At 39.3% G+C, this 17,401-nt stretch overlaps 1 protein-coding gene across 1 annotated transcript in view; it reads left to right on the top strand.

Moving 5' to 3' along the window:
• LOC146003785 (androglobin-like) overlaps nucleotides 1-16,731 on the top strand; it is a 90,205-nt gene extending 73,474 nt beyond the window's left edge. Inside the window, exons 21-26 of the mRNA XM_083142200.1 lie at nucleotides 1,600-1,710; nucleotides 2,659-2,822; nucleotides 8,502-8,640; nucleotides 13,002-13,183; nucleotides 14,119-14,259; nucleotides 16,159-16,731. Coding sequence (XP_082998326.1) covers nucleotides 1,600-1,710; nucleotides 2,659-2,822; nucleotides 8,502-8,640; nucleotides 13,002-13,183; nucleotides 14,119-14,259; nucleotides 16,159-16,341 — 920 coding nt within the window. The 3' untranslated portion in view covers nucleotides 16,342-16,731. The remainder of the gene's footprint in view (nucleotides 1-1,599; nucleotides 1,711-2,658; nucleotides 2,823-8,501; nucleotides 8,641-13,001; nucleotides 13,184-14,118; nucleotides 14,260-16,158) is intronic.
• Nucleotides 16,732-17,401: the final 670 nt, after the last annotated feature.

Genomic DNA, 17,401 nt, shown 5'->3' with positions numbered 1-17,401 from the left:
CCACTGTCGTAGAACTCTGCCACCTGTGAATGGAACCAGCGTGTGACAGACGTCTTCAGCTCTTCATCGTTGCCAAAACGCTCACCGGAGGACAGGAATTTCTTGAGGTGCAAGAAAACGTGAAAATCGCTGGGAGCCAGATCAGGACTGTAAGGTGGATGATCAAACAACTCCCAGCCAAATTCCGTCAAAACAGCTGCTGTGCGCCGAGCCGTATGTGGACGAGCATCGTCATGGAGGAGCACAACACCTGCAGTAAGCATGCCACGCCTCTTGTTTTGAATGGCACGTCGCAATTTCCTTAGTGTTTCACAGTAATGGTCAGCGTTCACCGTTTCACCTCTGGGAAGGAAGTCAATGAGTAAAATGCCCTTCCTGTCCCAAAACACGGTGCACATCACTTTCTGTACCGACAGCATCTGTTTGAATTTCTTCTTGACCGGAGATCCACTATGCCGCCAATGCATTGACTGCTGCTTGGTTTCGGGGTGAAGTGCGAAATCCACGTCTCATCGCCCGTGACGATCCTGTCGAGGAAATCATCGCCGTCATCATGGTACCGTTGCAGGAATGTCAGTGCTGCTCCTGAACGTTTCATTTTGTGTTCGGGTGTCAGGTTTCTCGGCACCCACCTGGCACACAATTTTTTGAACAGCAGGCGCTGCGTGACAATCTCATGCAACACAGATCGCGATATCTGCGGAAAAAGGCTACTCATCTCCGTAATCGTGAGGCGACGGTTCTCTACGATGCGCTGCCGCACCAGCTCAACCAGATCATCAGTGATGAGGGACGGACGCCCACTGCGCTCTTCATCATGGACACTTTGACGACCTTCCGAAAACTACCGACACCAGTGACGCACCATCTGCTTACTCATAATGTTCGGCCCATAGACCTCACAGAGCTGACGATAAATGTCAATTGGCGCAATGCTTTGTGCATTCAGGAACTTTATCACCGACCGAACCTCGCATGCGGCAGGAGAAGGAATACGAGCTTCCATTTCGGACCACTGCTGCCTCGCTACTGGCATGCGGCGGGAGAAGGAATTCGAGCTTCCACTTCGGACCACTGCTGCCTCGCTACTGGCGCCGGGCGGGATCTCTCCGCCTGGCATATGATTGATACGTCTTAGCTCTGCTGCGCATGCGCAATTTACACGGCTCATTATGTTTACTTTCACGGGAAAAAAATAGGGAAACTTACTTTCTGGATGCGCCTCGTATTTTACAGGTCCGTTTACCACAAAAAAGCTTTTTATAAAACAACATATATCTATATGTACTTGTATGGTGCCAAAAATCAATTTAAATAAAATAAATAATCAAAATTTTTTTAAATAAAAAATTATTATTTTTAGCCACCCTTCTTGGGTTCAAGTCCTGGATTTTTTCCTGAAAATTCTATGTAATGTATCTCCTGTGTGGAAGTCAAATTATAGGGCCACAATATGTTGCTTACAATTTTCCCATATTTTACAGATTCGTCCAATTTTGACCATATATTATCATATGGTTGTTGTTAGATGAATTTTATTTTATTTGAGTTTTTAAATTATTTTGGAAAAGCACTTATAATATATTTTTTCAATTATAGAGACATTATATATACTAGAAGCAGAGGTCCTGCGTAATACTTGGCCATTGACATTTGCTGAATGGAAGTTCGTGAAAAGTTTGGTTGACAAAAGAAGTGCAGAACTTCTAGGTAAGAGCATACTGTTGGAATTTGTATATGTTCATCATGGAATATTTTCAGTTCCTCAAGTAGTAATTTCAAAAGTACAAAACTGATGTATTCATCTACAGTAAAAATAATTTCTTTCTAATATGCAGTACACAGCAGCGAAACACTAATTTGAACACTATTTTATTTTGAGAGTACATTTGTTTTGTGCTTTGTGTTGCCAGTTTCTGATTGCTAGGACTATGTCAAGGATAACTGACTGTGCTTTTTGTTACTGTGTCTTTTTATATATATATATATATATATATTTTTGGAGTGCCCTTGCATATTGTGAGAGCATGGTAAGACAATTTAAGTTCCCTGTTCTTTAGAAATGTCCCACCAAACATGTTGCCTGGCATTCAAGTGACAGTGGATATTGGCATCCATTTACCAGTTTTGCTTCAAAATATTCAAGAATTACATCTTAATATTAAAATAGCTGTAATGTAATCCCAAAATTCAATTTTTCACACAACACTGGTTGAGTTGGAGTTTTATGACCACTTTCTGCAAATAAAGGCTAATCCGGACTGGACGTACAGTTTAAAGTGGGATCCAAACCACTATACACAAAACTGGTGGAAAATAAAAATAACTTAATTTTGCATAATTAGAAACAGGGTCATCTAGCATTTTTGTGGACCTGTGAAAGACCAAAATACCAAAAAAGTATATCGGCAGGTATCGGTAAATAAAATCTAACCAATACTTTCCAATACTGATACATTGGTATCGGTAACGGCTCAGCTCTAAAAATAAGATAATTTTCAAGAAGTAGCAGTCTTCAAGAAGCTTTAGCTTATTGTCAAATTTACTGAATAACTGATGAAGTGCTGTCTCCACTTCACACACATAGCTTCTCCATATTTCTTTTAAATGTGATAACTTCACAGTGTAAGCAAATAAATAAGTAATTGCATCTTTTAGTTTTCAGTGAAGAAAGGGTTCCATCAGCAACAACGCCACAGAGCGCATCTTCACGATCAACAACTGTGTCAACAACCAGCTTAAAGAGGCAGAAGTCTACGAGTCAGATTCTGATTCATGGAAATCCACATTGGCTTCTGCAGACCGTCTTAGACTCAGCCAAGGTGTGTTCATGCATAATACATACTATATAACATTTTGTAGGTTTGGTGCGTATTACTCACAATTCCAGAATATAAATGGACGTTAAAAAATTAACGTTAAAAACTGTACTTACATATGCGAGTATATTGTTCCTATTTTTCTTTCTTTAGAACTACGTTTCGGAGATTAACTATCCCCTTCTTCAGGTTCCTATGAAAAAACTAGGTACTTAGCATAGTACCACGTCGAAATGTAATATAAGGATTGTGGACAAGGGTTGGTGTGGATACATTTAAGATATTATATCCCCACCCCAGACATATATAAAAAGCTCGTCGTTCACAAAAAACTTGCACAATAAACCTATTCTCATGTTAAAAACGTTAAAAAACCAAAAAAAAACGTGTGTCACTATATACAATTTGCAGGTTCGGCCATTCCTGCTCAACTGTGCTTCCTAATCTACATGAAGGGCAATCCTCCACGAACACATTCCTATCCCCTTTATTTCCTCATTTCCCCTTACCACGTCGCAAATCCAACATAAATTCTCGTTCTTCCCGAGCACCTTGGATAACTTCCGGAGTGACGTGAAAACCAATATTGGGTGCAATCTTCCAGGCTTTGTCCCATTTTTTTGAGGAAATTGATCCACCCTTCTTCTAAACTTCCTTCATCCCTATTAAGATTATTCTTCCCCCTCTACAAATATACACATTTCTTCCTAACTTCCTCTTTTCTTTTCTAATGATTTCCTATTTTGCAATTCTATGTCCGCTTTCCAAAATGTGTTCCGAGAGGCCTGTTTTGGGAACTTTTTATTTTATATCTTTTTCATGTTCGCTCCATCTTTTACCCATATTTCGACCAGTCTGTCCTATGTACTCCTTCCCACATTAACATTCTATTCAATATACTCCCTTCTGTTTTTCCGGTATTTCCCTAGTCGTTTTTCCTTTCTTATAATCGGTAAAGTATTTTTCCACGTTCTTTGGGGCTTTCATCTCGCAAACGATCCCGAAATCTCTTGTTATTTTTCCGATTTTTCGGATACAATTTGATGGTAAGGGATGCCAACGTACTTTACCTTTGCATTTTCGATTTTTTCGTTATTTTTCCTTTTCTTTTTGATCTCCTTCCTCTTTTTTGGTTTCTTTCATAATAATTTTCTGTGCTCTTCCCGCAATCCTATCCATTTCTTTATTTGTGTATCCGTTTTTCAATCCTGTTTTTCTTATCCACCAAATTTCATTTTATTTTTCTTTTCCACTAATGCATAGTCTACCAGCTCTAATAAAAAGTTTAGGAATACATTTTTCTTTGTTTTTTCAGGATGCGCCGATTCCTTATTAATATATAGGTTCCCCGATAGGGGTTTATGATGTACTCCTGTTCTAATCCTATTCCCTTCTTCTTTATGAATAAGGGGAAGAAATTTGCAATTGGGGAACAGAAACTTGAAAAAGAGGAATTCATAATAGCAACAGAAACGATTGTAACAACTATTGACGAAAAGGAGGATAAAATTGAAGTTAGACAAAGGATATGTAATATCGTGGAACAACATTTGCAAAAAGAAATTAAAAAGGAAATGAAGATGAAACAGGGAAATAGAACGGAGAAAGAGAAAATAAACAAAAACCTATGGCGTGATTTGAGCAATGTAAAAAAATGGGTGAAAGAGAATAAGGTATATCTGATTAGGTCGGATAAGGAAAACAAGATGGTTATTATAGATAGAGAAGAATATCACCGAAAATGGGAAGAAAGCTTTAAAGGTAATGATTTTGAGGAAATAGAGAAAGATCCTATTAATAAGATTAGAAGTGACATAAAAAAAGGGATAGAGACAAGCATTACATTGGGCAAAGAAGGCAACATGCCAATCACGTTTGGAATACCTAAGATGCACAAACAAGGCATACCGCTTAGGCCTATTATACCAACCTACGAACATCTGGGGTATGGGCTAGCAAAAATGCTGGTAAAAAGAATAAAGAAAATAAATGAGAACACCCAATATAGCGTTAGAAATGCCGTGGAAGTTAAAGAATGTATTGAAAAACTGGAAATAGATGACGAAGATGTAATAAGTAGTTTCGATGTTATTAACCTATACCCAAGTGTACCGAGAGCGAAGGCGGGAGACTGTTTACAGAGGTGGCTATTAGAAAAAGGAATAGACATCCTAACAGCCTAGGAATATGTACGATGGTATAACCTTGTAACGGAATATAACTTTTTCTACGTCGGTGACAAAATTTATAAACTAAAACAAGGTTTGTTGATGGGAAACCTCATTTCAGGTATAGTAGCCAGCATTTTTATGCATTTCATAGAGAAGGCAGCTTTGGAAAGAACGGGAATAGGTATTAAATATTACGGGAGATATGTAAATGATATCTTGATTATAGGAAAGAGGGTAGCACTGAACAAGGTCAATGAAGATTGTAAGAAAGGAAAAACGACTAGGGAAATACCGGAAAAACAAAAGGGAGTATATTGAATAGAATGTTAATGCGGGAAGGAGTACATAAGACAGACTGGTCGAAATATGGGTAAAAGATGGAGCGAACATGAAAAAGATATAAAATAAAAAGTTCCCAAAACAGGCCTCTCGGAACACATTTTGGAAAGCAGACATACGAGGGGGGGCTGGAAAGTTCATGAAATCACCCAGAAGAAATAAAAATTGAAACAAATTGTTGTAGCCATTAGAAAGAGCATATATTGTAAACCTCTTATCCTGCATATGATCCTTTTGTCATTGTTATTTTTTTTGTTTCACGTTCAGTAAGAAGAGATGGCGGAGGACCTAAGGAAATTTAAGAAGAATGAGCTTCGCAGTGTCATCAAGTTTTTCGTGTTGCAAGACAAATCCCCCATGGATATCCATAAAACTTTGCATGAGACTTTGGGGGAACATGCCCCAGGATATACAACAGTAGCCAAATGGGTGAGGCGTTTTAGGACTGGACATGGTGAGACTGAAGATGAACCCTGCTCTGGCAGGCCTGCAAGTGCAGTGACTAGGGAAAACATTGTCAAAGTGCACGACATGTTCATGGAGGATAAGCGCATATCCACCAAAACCATTGCTGCGTATCTGGGGATATTGCGTGAGTGTGTGGGTGTCATAATATCAGAGTATCTGGACATGCGGAAGCTCAGTGCGAAATGGAACCCAAAATGTCTGAATGCTGACCAGAAGAGAACACAAGTGCAGATGTCACGGGAGATCGTGCGCAAATTTCAACACCCTTATGATTTTTTGCGCTGTCTGGTGACTGAAGATGAAACATGTATTCACCATTATGACCCACAGACTAAAAAGCAACCCATGGAGATGCGCCACAGTGGGTCTCCTCGACCGAAAAAGTTCCGAAGTCAAAGGTCAGCAGGGAAGGTTCTGGCATCGGTCTTTTGGGATAAGGACTGTGTCATCCTCATAAAATATCTTAAACAGGGTGAAAACATCAGTGCTGCTGTTTATTCCCAATATTTGATTGAATTGATGGTGGCTCTGAAGGAAAAACGTCGGGGAAAATTGAGCCGTGGTGTGCAATTTCTCCAGGACAATGCGCCCTCGCACAAGGCCCATCAAACCATGCAATTGCTGGCGGATCTGGGCTTTACCTGTGTACCCCACCCACCCTATTCCCCTGATATCGCCCCATCCGACTATCACCTCTTTCCAAACCTCAAAAAACATCTCAAGGGCACACATTTTCCGTCCGAAGAAGCACTGGTTGAGGAGGTGGAGGGCTGTTTTGCATGGCAGGACAAAACCTTCTATTTGAAAGGGTTACAAATGTTGAAACATTGTTGTGAAACATGTATTGAGCTTCGGGGGGAATACCTTGAAAAATGTATTAAAATGGTTGTTCCAGCTGTATTCCTTCTGGGTGATTTCACGAACTTTCCAGCCCCCCCTCGTAGAATTGCAAAAAAGGAAATCATTAGAAAAGAAAAGAGGAAGTTAGGAAGAAATGTGTATATTTGTAGAGGGGGAAGAATAATCTTAATAGGTATGAAGGAACTTTAGAAGAAGGGTGGATCAATTTCCTCAAAAAATGGGACAAAGCCTGGAAGATTGCACCCAATATTGGTTTCCACGTCACTCCGGAAGTTATCCAAGCTGCTCGGGAAAAACGAGAATTTACGTTGGATTTGTGACGTGGTAAGGGGAAATGAGGAAATAAAGGGGATAGGAATGCGTTCGTGGAGGATTGATGTTTATGTAGATTAGGAAGCACAGTTGAGCAGGAATGGCCGAACCTGCAAATTGTATATAGTGACACACGTTTTTTTTTAGTTTTTTAACGTTTTTAACATGAGAATAGGTTTATTGTGCAAGTTTTTAGTGAACGACGAGCTTTTTATGTGTGTCTGGAGTGGGGATATAATATCTTAAATGTATCCACACCAACCCTTGTCCAAAATCCTTTAATTACATTTCGACGTGGTACTATGCTAAGTACCTAGTTTTTTCATAGGAACCTGAAGAAGGGGATAGTTAATCTCCGAAACGTAGTTCTAAAGAAAGAAAAATAGGAACAACATACTCGCACACGTAAGTACAGTTTTTAACGTCCTTTTATATACATACTATAAATAAGCAAATTTGTAATTTCATCATGTTTCTGTGATGAACGCTTCACTTTAGACATCATCGCTTGTCACATAGCTGCCACTTGTTTTTTCATCGATGTCTTGTCTCAAAATGGTGGCGAAAGTCAGGAGCTGCTAGTCTGGTGACACGTGCCGCAGCAAGCATTCCCCAGAGCTTCTGCTACATGACTCAAGCTACAGATGTAAATGCAAGTAAAAACACAGGAGTTTATCACTCCACAGAAGTAATGTTTACTTCACATATCTTTCCCATAGCTTTTTTGTCTCCTCTTTAATTTATTTATAATTTTGGTAACATAAATAGATTGGAACTGAAGAAATTCATCACAAAGTGAACTAGATCTCTATCCATCTTAAACCCGAAGGTTTATGGCTGCAGCAACACAAGCCTTTCATCAATCCCTATCCTGGGCAAGATCAATCCAAACTTTTCCATCCTTACCTATTTCCTTTAGGTCCATCTCAACGGTATTCCTCCATCTTTGTCTTGGTCCTCCATCAGGTTTCCCAACGAAACTCCTGTAAACTCGTTGTTTTCTCTTCCATTCATGCCACACTTAAGTCTTCTTGATTTAATTATTCTAGTAATATCTGGACAGGAATACAAATTGTGCAGTTCTACATTATATATGATCTCCACTCACCTGTCTCCTCATCCCTTTTAGGTCCAAATTTTTTTTCTTAGGATTTTATTTTCAAATACTATTCATTTATGTCCGTCTTTTAATAGAGTGAACACACAATGCTTAACGTGTTGTATTAAAGGTCACTCCTCTATAACCTTTTAAAGAGCTAATTGCGACAATGAAGATGGATGATGATTAGATGAAACAAAGCATGATAGAACGTGCACATCCTGCATGCAAAAGCTGTGTGAAGGGTGCAACATTTTCTTTCTTTTGATGCCATGTTGCCTTTAGAAGATCGTGGCACTTTTGTCATTGTGCTGTATGATTTAATTTTCTTCTGAATTTTTATTTATGATACGTCTGTGCATTTCATTTTGTCTAGAATTGTTGTTTTGGTTTCTTGTATTACGCTGTTAAAAAATAATAATTACTTTGCAGGCAGCAACTGTTACAGTTGACAAACGTAAAGAGGAAAGCTACAAGCAGCTGAAGTTATCCTGGGAAGAGAATGACCCTGGGAGAAACGAAAGAGGAAAACAGTTGAGGGAAATGTACTTAAACTCTCAACCGATTCAAGGTATATTAATCATATAATTTGATTTGGCACATGTTAAGTAGGGCTGAACGGATGTGTTGGTATCAGAAAGTATCGGTTGGATTTTATTTACCGATACTGGCCAATACTTATCCAGCATTTTGGTCTTTAACAGAATCCGTAAAAATGTCGAACAACACTTTTGCGTAGCTGAATTACCCTGTAAATTGTGCAAAATTCAAACTTTATTTTTATTTGCATCAGTTTTGTGTGAAAAACTGGATATTGTGATTGCATAACATGTATTTTAATAATCTGATATAATTATTGTATGCTCTAAAGCCAAATTATTGATAAATTGATATATATAATTGGAGCGAATACTTACAAACTAATATTAATCAATATTTCAATATCTTCTAATTGTTACAATTTTCAAGCATCGGTCCAAAATGATATTGGCCCAACTCTAATGTTAACTAATTATTAAGTAACTTCTATTGCATAATCAATTGATTGATTTTGAAGAATATGGAGGCACCAGTACTAGAGTCCTGCATGGGATCACTTTTCCTTGCTCATAATCCTTCGAGTACCCCACAATCTAGTGTGCTATACCCAAGACCCAAATACAATATGCAAGGTGTTTCTGTGACCTTGTTACAGACTTGCAGGGATGATGGAAGGGAACAAATGCAACAAAATGAGGTAGGGAACCCTGGTCCGGAAATGCCCCAGTCAAAAGTTACGAGCCAAAACCTTCAAAGGGCAGGCAACCACGCACAATGTGGAGAGGAACCACAAAAGAAAGGGGAAAGAATCCACCGTGCATGCCGGAGAAGATGTAACGTCAAACTCGACGTGTACGTGTGTAGTCTAAAACCCCAATGTCGTGGCTGCAATCAGTGCAATGGAGTATACGCTAGAGGAACTGGCTGATATGGTGTTTGTGTATGAACGAGCAAATGGAAACTGTAGGGAAGCAGAAAGGTTGTATCAGACCACGTATCCACAGCTCAGACATCCAATGCACACCATGTTCCCCAGATTTTTCCAACGATTACGGGAAACTGAGCAAGTGTGACCTCAATTCCATGAGCAAAGAGGACAAAAACCGCAAGGATACGACCTTGAAAAAGCAGTGCTGGATCGGGTGGAAGGATAATCATCCATTAGAACACGGGCTGTGGTACGTGAGATTCGTGTGGCCCTAATACTGTTTAGAAAGTTTGGGCCTCCCCGATGGCGCAGTGGTAGCGTTGCTACCTTGTAATCAAGGAGTTCCGGGTTCAATACCTGGTGGAGGCACATAGTGGTTCGAATCCCACTTTAAACTGTAGGTCCAGTCCCGATTAGCCTTACTGTGCACAAAGTGGACTTAAACACCAAATAAAATCAATCAATCAATGTTTAGAAAGTTCTGAGGAAGCAGCAGCTGCACCCTTTCCAAACACAGCATGTTCATGCCTTGGGTCCAGCTGACTTACGGACATTTAATAGGTTCGTATCTTTTACCGCCACGATTAACTAGATCAGCGTACACTGTGTTTCTGAGAGACATCCTCCCCGAGTTATTCGAACATGTCCCAATTCTCGTTCGTCAACGTATGTGGTTTCAGCATGATGAGGTTCCAGCTCACTTCGTAGCTGGTGCTTGTGATATTCTGACGCAGACCTTCCCACAGTGGTGGATAGAGAAAGGCAGACCTGTTGCTTGGTTTGCCCCGTTCACCTGATCTGACCCCACTTGATTTTTGTGTGGGGTCATGTCAAAAGTGTTGTCTACGAGACACCAGTGAGTAATGTAGAGGAACTCTTGGCAAGAATCCTTGCAGCCTGTGATCTGGTCTGAACGACTCCTGGGATATTAGAGCAGATGCGACAGAGCTTATTGTGACACTGTCATGCCTGCTGTAATTGTGGCTGCAGTTACTACTCATTAAAGTCACTACAGTGATTCTTCTGTGCACATCTTTTATGGTTCCCCTCTGCGTTGTGCATCGTTGCCTGCCCTTCGAAGGTTTTGGCTTGTAACTTTTGACTGGGGCATTTCTGGACCAGAGTTCCCTATCTCATTTTGTTGTGCTTGTTCCCTTCCATCATCTCTGCAAGTCTGTAACACAGTCACAGAAACACCCTGTATATGAGAGTATGCAATATCTACAGAACAAAACTTAAATGGAATCCCAGGATTCAAATACCTGTCCAGGATTGTTTAGTATACAAAAGGATAATTGTATTGTATTGTATTCTCTGAAAAGCCATGGTATTCTAGTCGGTAGGGTATCTGACTTACATGCGGTAGACCCAGTTCAATTCCCCTGGGAGGGGGGCAGGGGGGTGATCTAAGGTTGGAATATTTCCAGCTTTGTCCCCGCATAAAGGAACTCAGGGGCTCACCAAGCCTCAAATCAATGGGTACTTGGGGGTAAAGGTGCTGAGCATGGTGCTGTTCAAATCATCTCCAAAATGGCAGACATCGAGAATATGTCAGGCTCTACCCCCACATTCCCTAAATGTGCCTTCATGACATGGTACTGTATGCGCGGGGAACTGGCTGTCTTGAAAGAATCAGCGAGTATCTATATAACTTTAAAAACAGTCCATTGAGGGTCCCACTTTCAAACTTTGCCTGTGTTAATAAAAGTTTTTTTTGTTGTTTTTTTTACGAACAAGTTTGAACCAGATGTAAAAAAAAGAAGGTATAATTTTATTTATGTGAACGGAATGACACTAACTACAATCTTCATCAGTGATGCTCTACCATCTCTGTCCCAAATGCCACATCCTCAGTTTATTCAAATTTGCAACACTGAAACACCAAACTTTATCAGGCTGGCCACTCTAGCACCATGATAACATTCAAGTATAATTCCCGGTTTTCAAGGCAAACTTTCCAAAAATTCAAGGGTACAAGCAGATGTTTTCTTTATTTCAACCTTACGTTTCACCACCGCCTCATCCCCCCCCCACCCCCCATGCGTGCCCACACAAATACATATATATTAACAATATATAGGGTCTGTACAATTCCAATGTATCCAAAATTCTAATTCAATGCTATTTCACATACTTAACCTAGAAATACAGTACATCTACAAACACAAGTCTTAAATTTTACGGGATATACTCATCTACAAAAAATTGTTAATTGTTTAACAATTTCAAATTTAACTAATCAACTTCAAGATATCTTATCTTGCCATAATCTTCCGTCTATCTGCAAAGGACACTAACAAAGCAAACGGATTCAGAAAATAAGTATGTACCAGATGTGCCGGTTAATAATTCTTAATTGATCCGAAAGAAAACAAGTGTATCTGGGGAGAAAGGTAACAAATGCTTTATTCAGAGTATGTGCCATCGCTAGCTATACATTTTGCCCATCTGTCCGTCAAATTGTGGATGCCCTACCAGAAAAATCATTCACATTTTGAGGTGATCCAGTTAGCAAGCCATTGTTCGACATCTTCGTAATTGTTGAAGTGTTGCTGGGAAAGTGAGTGAGACCTCGATGAAAACAACTGGTATCTGAAGGGGCTAAGTCTGGTGCGTATGGCGGGTGGGGCAAGAATTCCCAGCCAAGTGCAGAAATGATGTCTCTGATGCCTCTCGCTGTGTGTGATTAGGTGTTGTCATGCTGCAAAATCACTTTTCCGTGTCTTGTCGCCCAATCTGGATCTTTCCCATGGCATGAAGACTATGAGATATGGTTTGGCGACCAACATTTAACTTCTCTGCCAGTTGTTGTTGCGTTTGCGTATCGTCTTCGTCCAACAGTGCTTGCAATTTGGCATCTTGGAATTTTTTTTCAGCTGGCCTGGGTGATCTTTGTCTTTCAAGTCGAAATAACCACTTTTGAATCGTCGAAACCAACGCGCACACACGTTTTCCATTAGGACATTGCCACTGTATGTTTCCACAAGGATACGATGGCTTTCACTCGCATTTTTCTTTTGATTGAACAAGAAAAGCAGGACGTTGCGCACATGCTCCTTATTTGGTTTGAAGGTCGACATGTTTACCACACAAACGCAATATCACGATCACTCGCACTCGGTTGCACATCCACGGCATTTTGACAGGTACTGTCCTGGCAACACACTGATGTAACAGTTCAGACTGTGCACCAACCCTTGCTTCCCGCGCCATCCAACGACGAAATTAAGAATTATTAACCGGCACATCTGGTATAACATGAATGGGATTTGGATTAATAAAAGTTGTAATTTTTCACGTCTACGGAGATAAATTGAAGCAGAATTCATTCGTAAATCCCGGAGCCAATAATTCACGCACAATTCCTGGTGAGTAGCCACCCTGTTTATGTACTCAATACTAAAACCACGTTTACTGGAGCTATCATCAAAAACTCTAATTTTTTTTATTTTGTGTATTTGTAGGTGAACTGGAAAGCAAAAGAGACACAACACTAGATTCTCTGGAAGGGGAGCCGATTATCGAAAGCGAAGTGCGCTTCACAGAATTTCCAAATGTGCTGTTCGCCCCACCAAATCTGGACAGAGACTTTTCTGCCTTCATACAGGAAGTGGAAGAGGAGCAAGTTGTCCTGGCGGACATTAAGGTACGCTGATTTAATCATGGTAATGCCTTCACCTTTGGCACACACTAACGTACTGCTTAGAAATTTAATCAAGAGCATCATTAATTCAAAGGCAACAGATTCTGTTGCATTACCACTACTTGATGCAGTCACTACACGGGTCATTCCATGTCAAAATTGATAATTTTTGGTACAATGGTAGTACCAGTAAAGTTGACACAAACTGCCAATTTTCAGATTTTTTGGGTTCTTAGTTTTTGATTTATTAACTTCAAAAAAAGCAAAAATCACAAAATTTGATAGTTTGAAATCTTTAAACAGCTGTAGATCAAAAACTATTTGACCTAGAGAGCTCAAATTGGTGCCATTCTCTTCTGCTTTTAATGAGCTTTAATTTGAAATTCAACATTGACTGTGCTATTTGAATTTTGTAATTTTTCAAAAACACTTTTTTTTTTTTTTTTGAAAAATATGTTTTAAAGACATCAATTGACTATTTGTGTACAAAATTTCATAATGGATCGCAATGGATTCCTATAGAAATTAATTTTTGTATTGTAATGTGTGTGAAATTTGCTCACACACGTGTGACTTCCATGTTAGCACCGTAACTATAAGCTGAATGGTTGATGAGCAGTATAGTTGATATAATCGGTGGAAAAATATCAGTTCAAATGTAATCACCAATAGTGGTTGATATTACGAATGGAGAAAAATATCCAGAATCGGGATTCTGGAGAGAGTCCAAATTTTTGAGCAATCTGGATTGTCTGAAATCTGCGTTCCTTCCACAATCCACACTCCCTTCAAAATTCAGATTGTCTTGAAAATACAGATTCTCCAGTTTTACTCTCAGAATTGCAGGTAGTAATTTGGCCATCCCTAGTCCATAGTTTTCCAGACACAACGTACAAATCACTGTATGGGAGAACATTTGCTTTCACTTTTCATTGCAGGAAGATGATGACCAAATGAAAATTGCACTGGAAGCATCATTTCAAGAATCTGAAAAGAACTTCTTTGATAACCATGCCGAGATACTTGCCACTCAAAGAGAAAATCATAAGAAGGTTTCTCAAATTTTGTCACAGGCTCACGTAAGTGTTTTATTATGATTAGGTTTGAGAAAAATGCAATGGAGTCTGTACTCTATTTAGTTATTAACTTTTACGTACCTTGTTCAAGGAAAAGATTTAGGAGTTGCCTAACTAGGAAGAAATTTTATGTTGGTTGACATCTTGCATGAAACTCTTAATTTTTGGCCGGCCCTTGTGATTAGCAGATTGTGCTACGATGCAAGGGGTCCCGGGTTCGAATCCCGGCCTGGGCATGGAAGATTGTGAGTGTCCATTCATCAATTTCATCATATCATCACTTATTATCCAAAAGTGGCACAAAAGGCGAAGTAAAATAAAGCAAATCTATAAAAAATAAATAAAATGTAGAAAGTTGAAAAAATATATGTAACCTGGTCCCTGTATTTTATACTCAACTTTTTTGATCTAACACAGTTTTTTCTTTGGTTATTCTGTGTGAATACTAACTGAACTTTATTTCTGTTATTAACAATAAAAATAATAAGCTCTCTGCTTCTTTGCAACTTCGAATGAGCGGTAATTTGCAGGGGGAGGAGGGTGATGGAACAGTTTGACGCCCTGTTCCCCTTCTGATACACATGCACAGCAGGTATAAAAGCAATGTTTGTTTGTGTGTTTATGCACAGATACTAATCGGGACTGGACCTAAAGTTTAAAGTGGGATCTGAACCACTGTGCACCTCAACCAGGTATCGAACCCCCCAGGACCCTTGATTACAAGGCAACAATGACACTGTGGAGGCCCCAGAAAAGCAATGTACGAGGGTCGTTCAAGGGAAAAGTTTTTTTTTTTTTTTTTTTTTTAGAAAGAGAAAGTAGGAGCCCAACAAATGAAATTAATCTAGCAATGTGTTCTTTCGTCTTTCCTCTACATTTACACACAATGCAATGTTCATGCGTGGCACGTGATTCACATGAGTCATGCAGTGAGAAGCGTGCCCTGGTCATAAGGAGTAGCGAGTCATGGTGGAACAACGTGTTTCGGCGCTGTGGAGTAAAAAGGAGATTCATTCTGTGATCCGGTATGAGTGGGCAAATGCTCTTGCTCCTATCGACATCCACAGGAAGCTGGTTGTTGTTTATGGAGATTCTGTAATTGGGATACGTGAAGGTTTCATCGCATTGGGTCCCACGACAACTCATATGACATGTTGCCAGGATTCTCTGACCCGGTACCACAATGAAGGGAACAACTTTCTCTGCCGTATTGTAGATAAGGATGAGAGCTTCGTTCATCACTACACTCCAGAATTCAAACAGACGTGAAAAGTGTCCTTCGTTCCCTGGACCCCAAATTTTTTGCAGATGGCTTTCAAAAACTTGTGGAAAGATGGGACAAATGCTTGTGCCACCTTGGAAATGATGTTGAAAAGTGAGAAAGAACCATGCTACTTGGTGCAACTTGATTTTTGTCTGTAACTTAAGAAATAAATTTTTTGCAACATAGGGAAACTTTTTCCTTGAACGACCCTCGTAGAAACTAAAAACCAAACATATTTACGGTGAATAAAAGTTCCAGATTTTGACACAGGCCTCCCCGATGGCGCAGTGGTAGCATTGCCGCCTTGTAATCAAGGGGTCCCAGGTTCCCAAGTTCGATACCCGGTGGAGGCACATAGTGGTTCAGATCCCACTTTAAACTGTAGGTCCAGTCCCGATTAGCTTTTCTGTGCATGAAGTGGACTTAAAACAACAAATTAATCAATCAAACCAGATTTCGATTCAAAAACTGAACACATTTTGGAATCTAAACCGGTATATAAAATAGCATTTGTATTCGTATGTTAAAATTGTGAATAAAACCCCAAGAATTTGTTTTAAAAACTATACTTAGAGTACACAAAAAATAGCAAATTTCTGTAGTTGTCACAATACTAAGTTTATGCCTTTCCTAAACAGCATAATTCCGTAATTGAAATGGAAGCATCTTATGCAGAGAGGGATGGTTATGTAAGGAGAAAGCTAAAAGAAATAGAGCTTGCAAAGCAAAAGGAATTGGAAGGTCAAAGCAAGAAGGACGAGAAGGCAGGAAAGGGTACAGGCAAGTCAGACAAAGGAGGCACCAAAGGGAAAAAGAAATAAATAATAGCCAGTATGTAGTAAAAAGATTACTGCCTAAATACTGTATATGCGACTTGTGCTGTTCAGCCTGAATTTTGTTGCAATAAATAATAAAGTACTCATTTTGCAGTATCGTTGTTCACAGAATTGTCCCCCATGCATGTAGTATATTGATGATTATTACCTGGTTTCTAATTCCCTTCAGCTATTAATTATTTTACTAAGTATCAAATTATACTTTAGTCTCTGCTCTTTATAATTAGTTTATACCCAATGATACAATATTGTGTTTATAGTCCTGTTCTAAGTTATCAAATTGAAAAGTTGTTTTAAGCATGGTTTTTCTGGCAAGATAAATGTTTCATGACCTGTATTGTCAGCTAACATAACATGGACGTAAATAAATTATTCAGGTACTGCACAAAATGTTTGTAATTCAAATCAGTGATTATTAGTATAGTGCTAATTTTATATCAGTATGGTATTTTTTTCCCCTTTGTCATCGCCTGGTAGAGGCAGTGTTGCTACATGAAGGAAAATCCAGGTCTAAATTTTGGTGGAAAGGGAAATTGTATGAAAAATATCGAAATTGCCCAAAAATTTAGTTGTCAGACTTCCGTATTTGTTTTATTTGCAGACCTGCATTCGTGTTTTATTTCGATTACATATAATTCATCTAGATGGAGTGTATAATAAATAAGTGCCTTTTTTGGTCAAGTCGCCCACAGAATGGCAGGTAGCTCGGATGGAAGTAAGATTGCATCTTTCGGCATTTAGACCCACAGCTGTACACTGACTGTCCACTTTACACATGTTTGTGAAGTGTTAAGGTGTTAACAAGTGTTTTGGATTGTTTTAGTTTACGTATTACAGGTACTTTTATGCATATCATTACGAATTCTTGTAGGGAAGTTAAAAAACGTTTTGCAGCAGAATTTTCAGATGTTGCTGTTCCAGACAGTGTTCGGATATTTGTGAACAAATTTAGGTAATCAGGGTCTGTTCTCGATAAGAAGCTAAGGATAAAACGGCATGTGTTCAATGAGTAGAAACGTTGAAACACGATCAAAAATCCCTCCGG

The sequence above is a fragment of the Lepisma saccharinum genome, chromosome 20 (genome assembly GCF_977018435.1).
Source record: "Lepisma saccharinum chromosome 20, izLepSacc3.1, whole genome shotgun sequence".
NCBI classification, from domain to species: Eukaryota; Metazoa; Arthropoda; class Insecta; order Zygentoma; family Lepismatidae; genus Lepisma; species Lepisma saccharinum.
The sequence above is the reverse complement of the archived record's forward strand: the minus strand, read 5'-3'. Positions and strand labels throughout refer to the sequence as shown.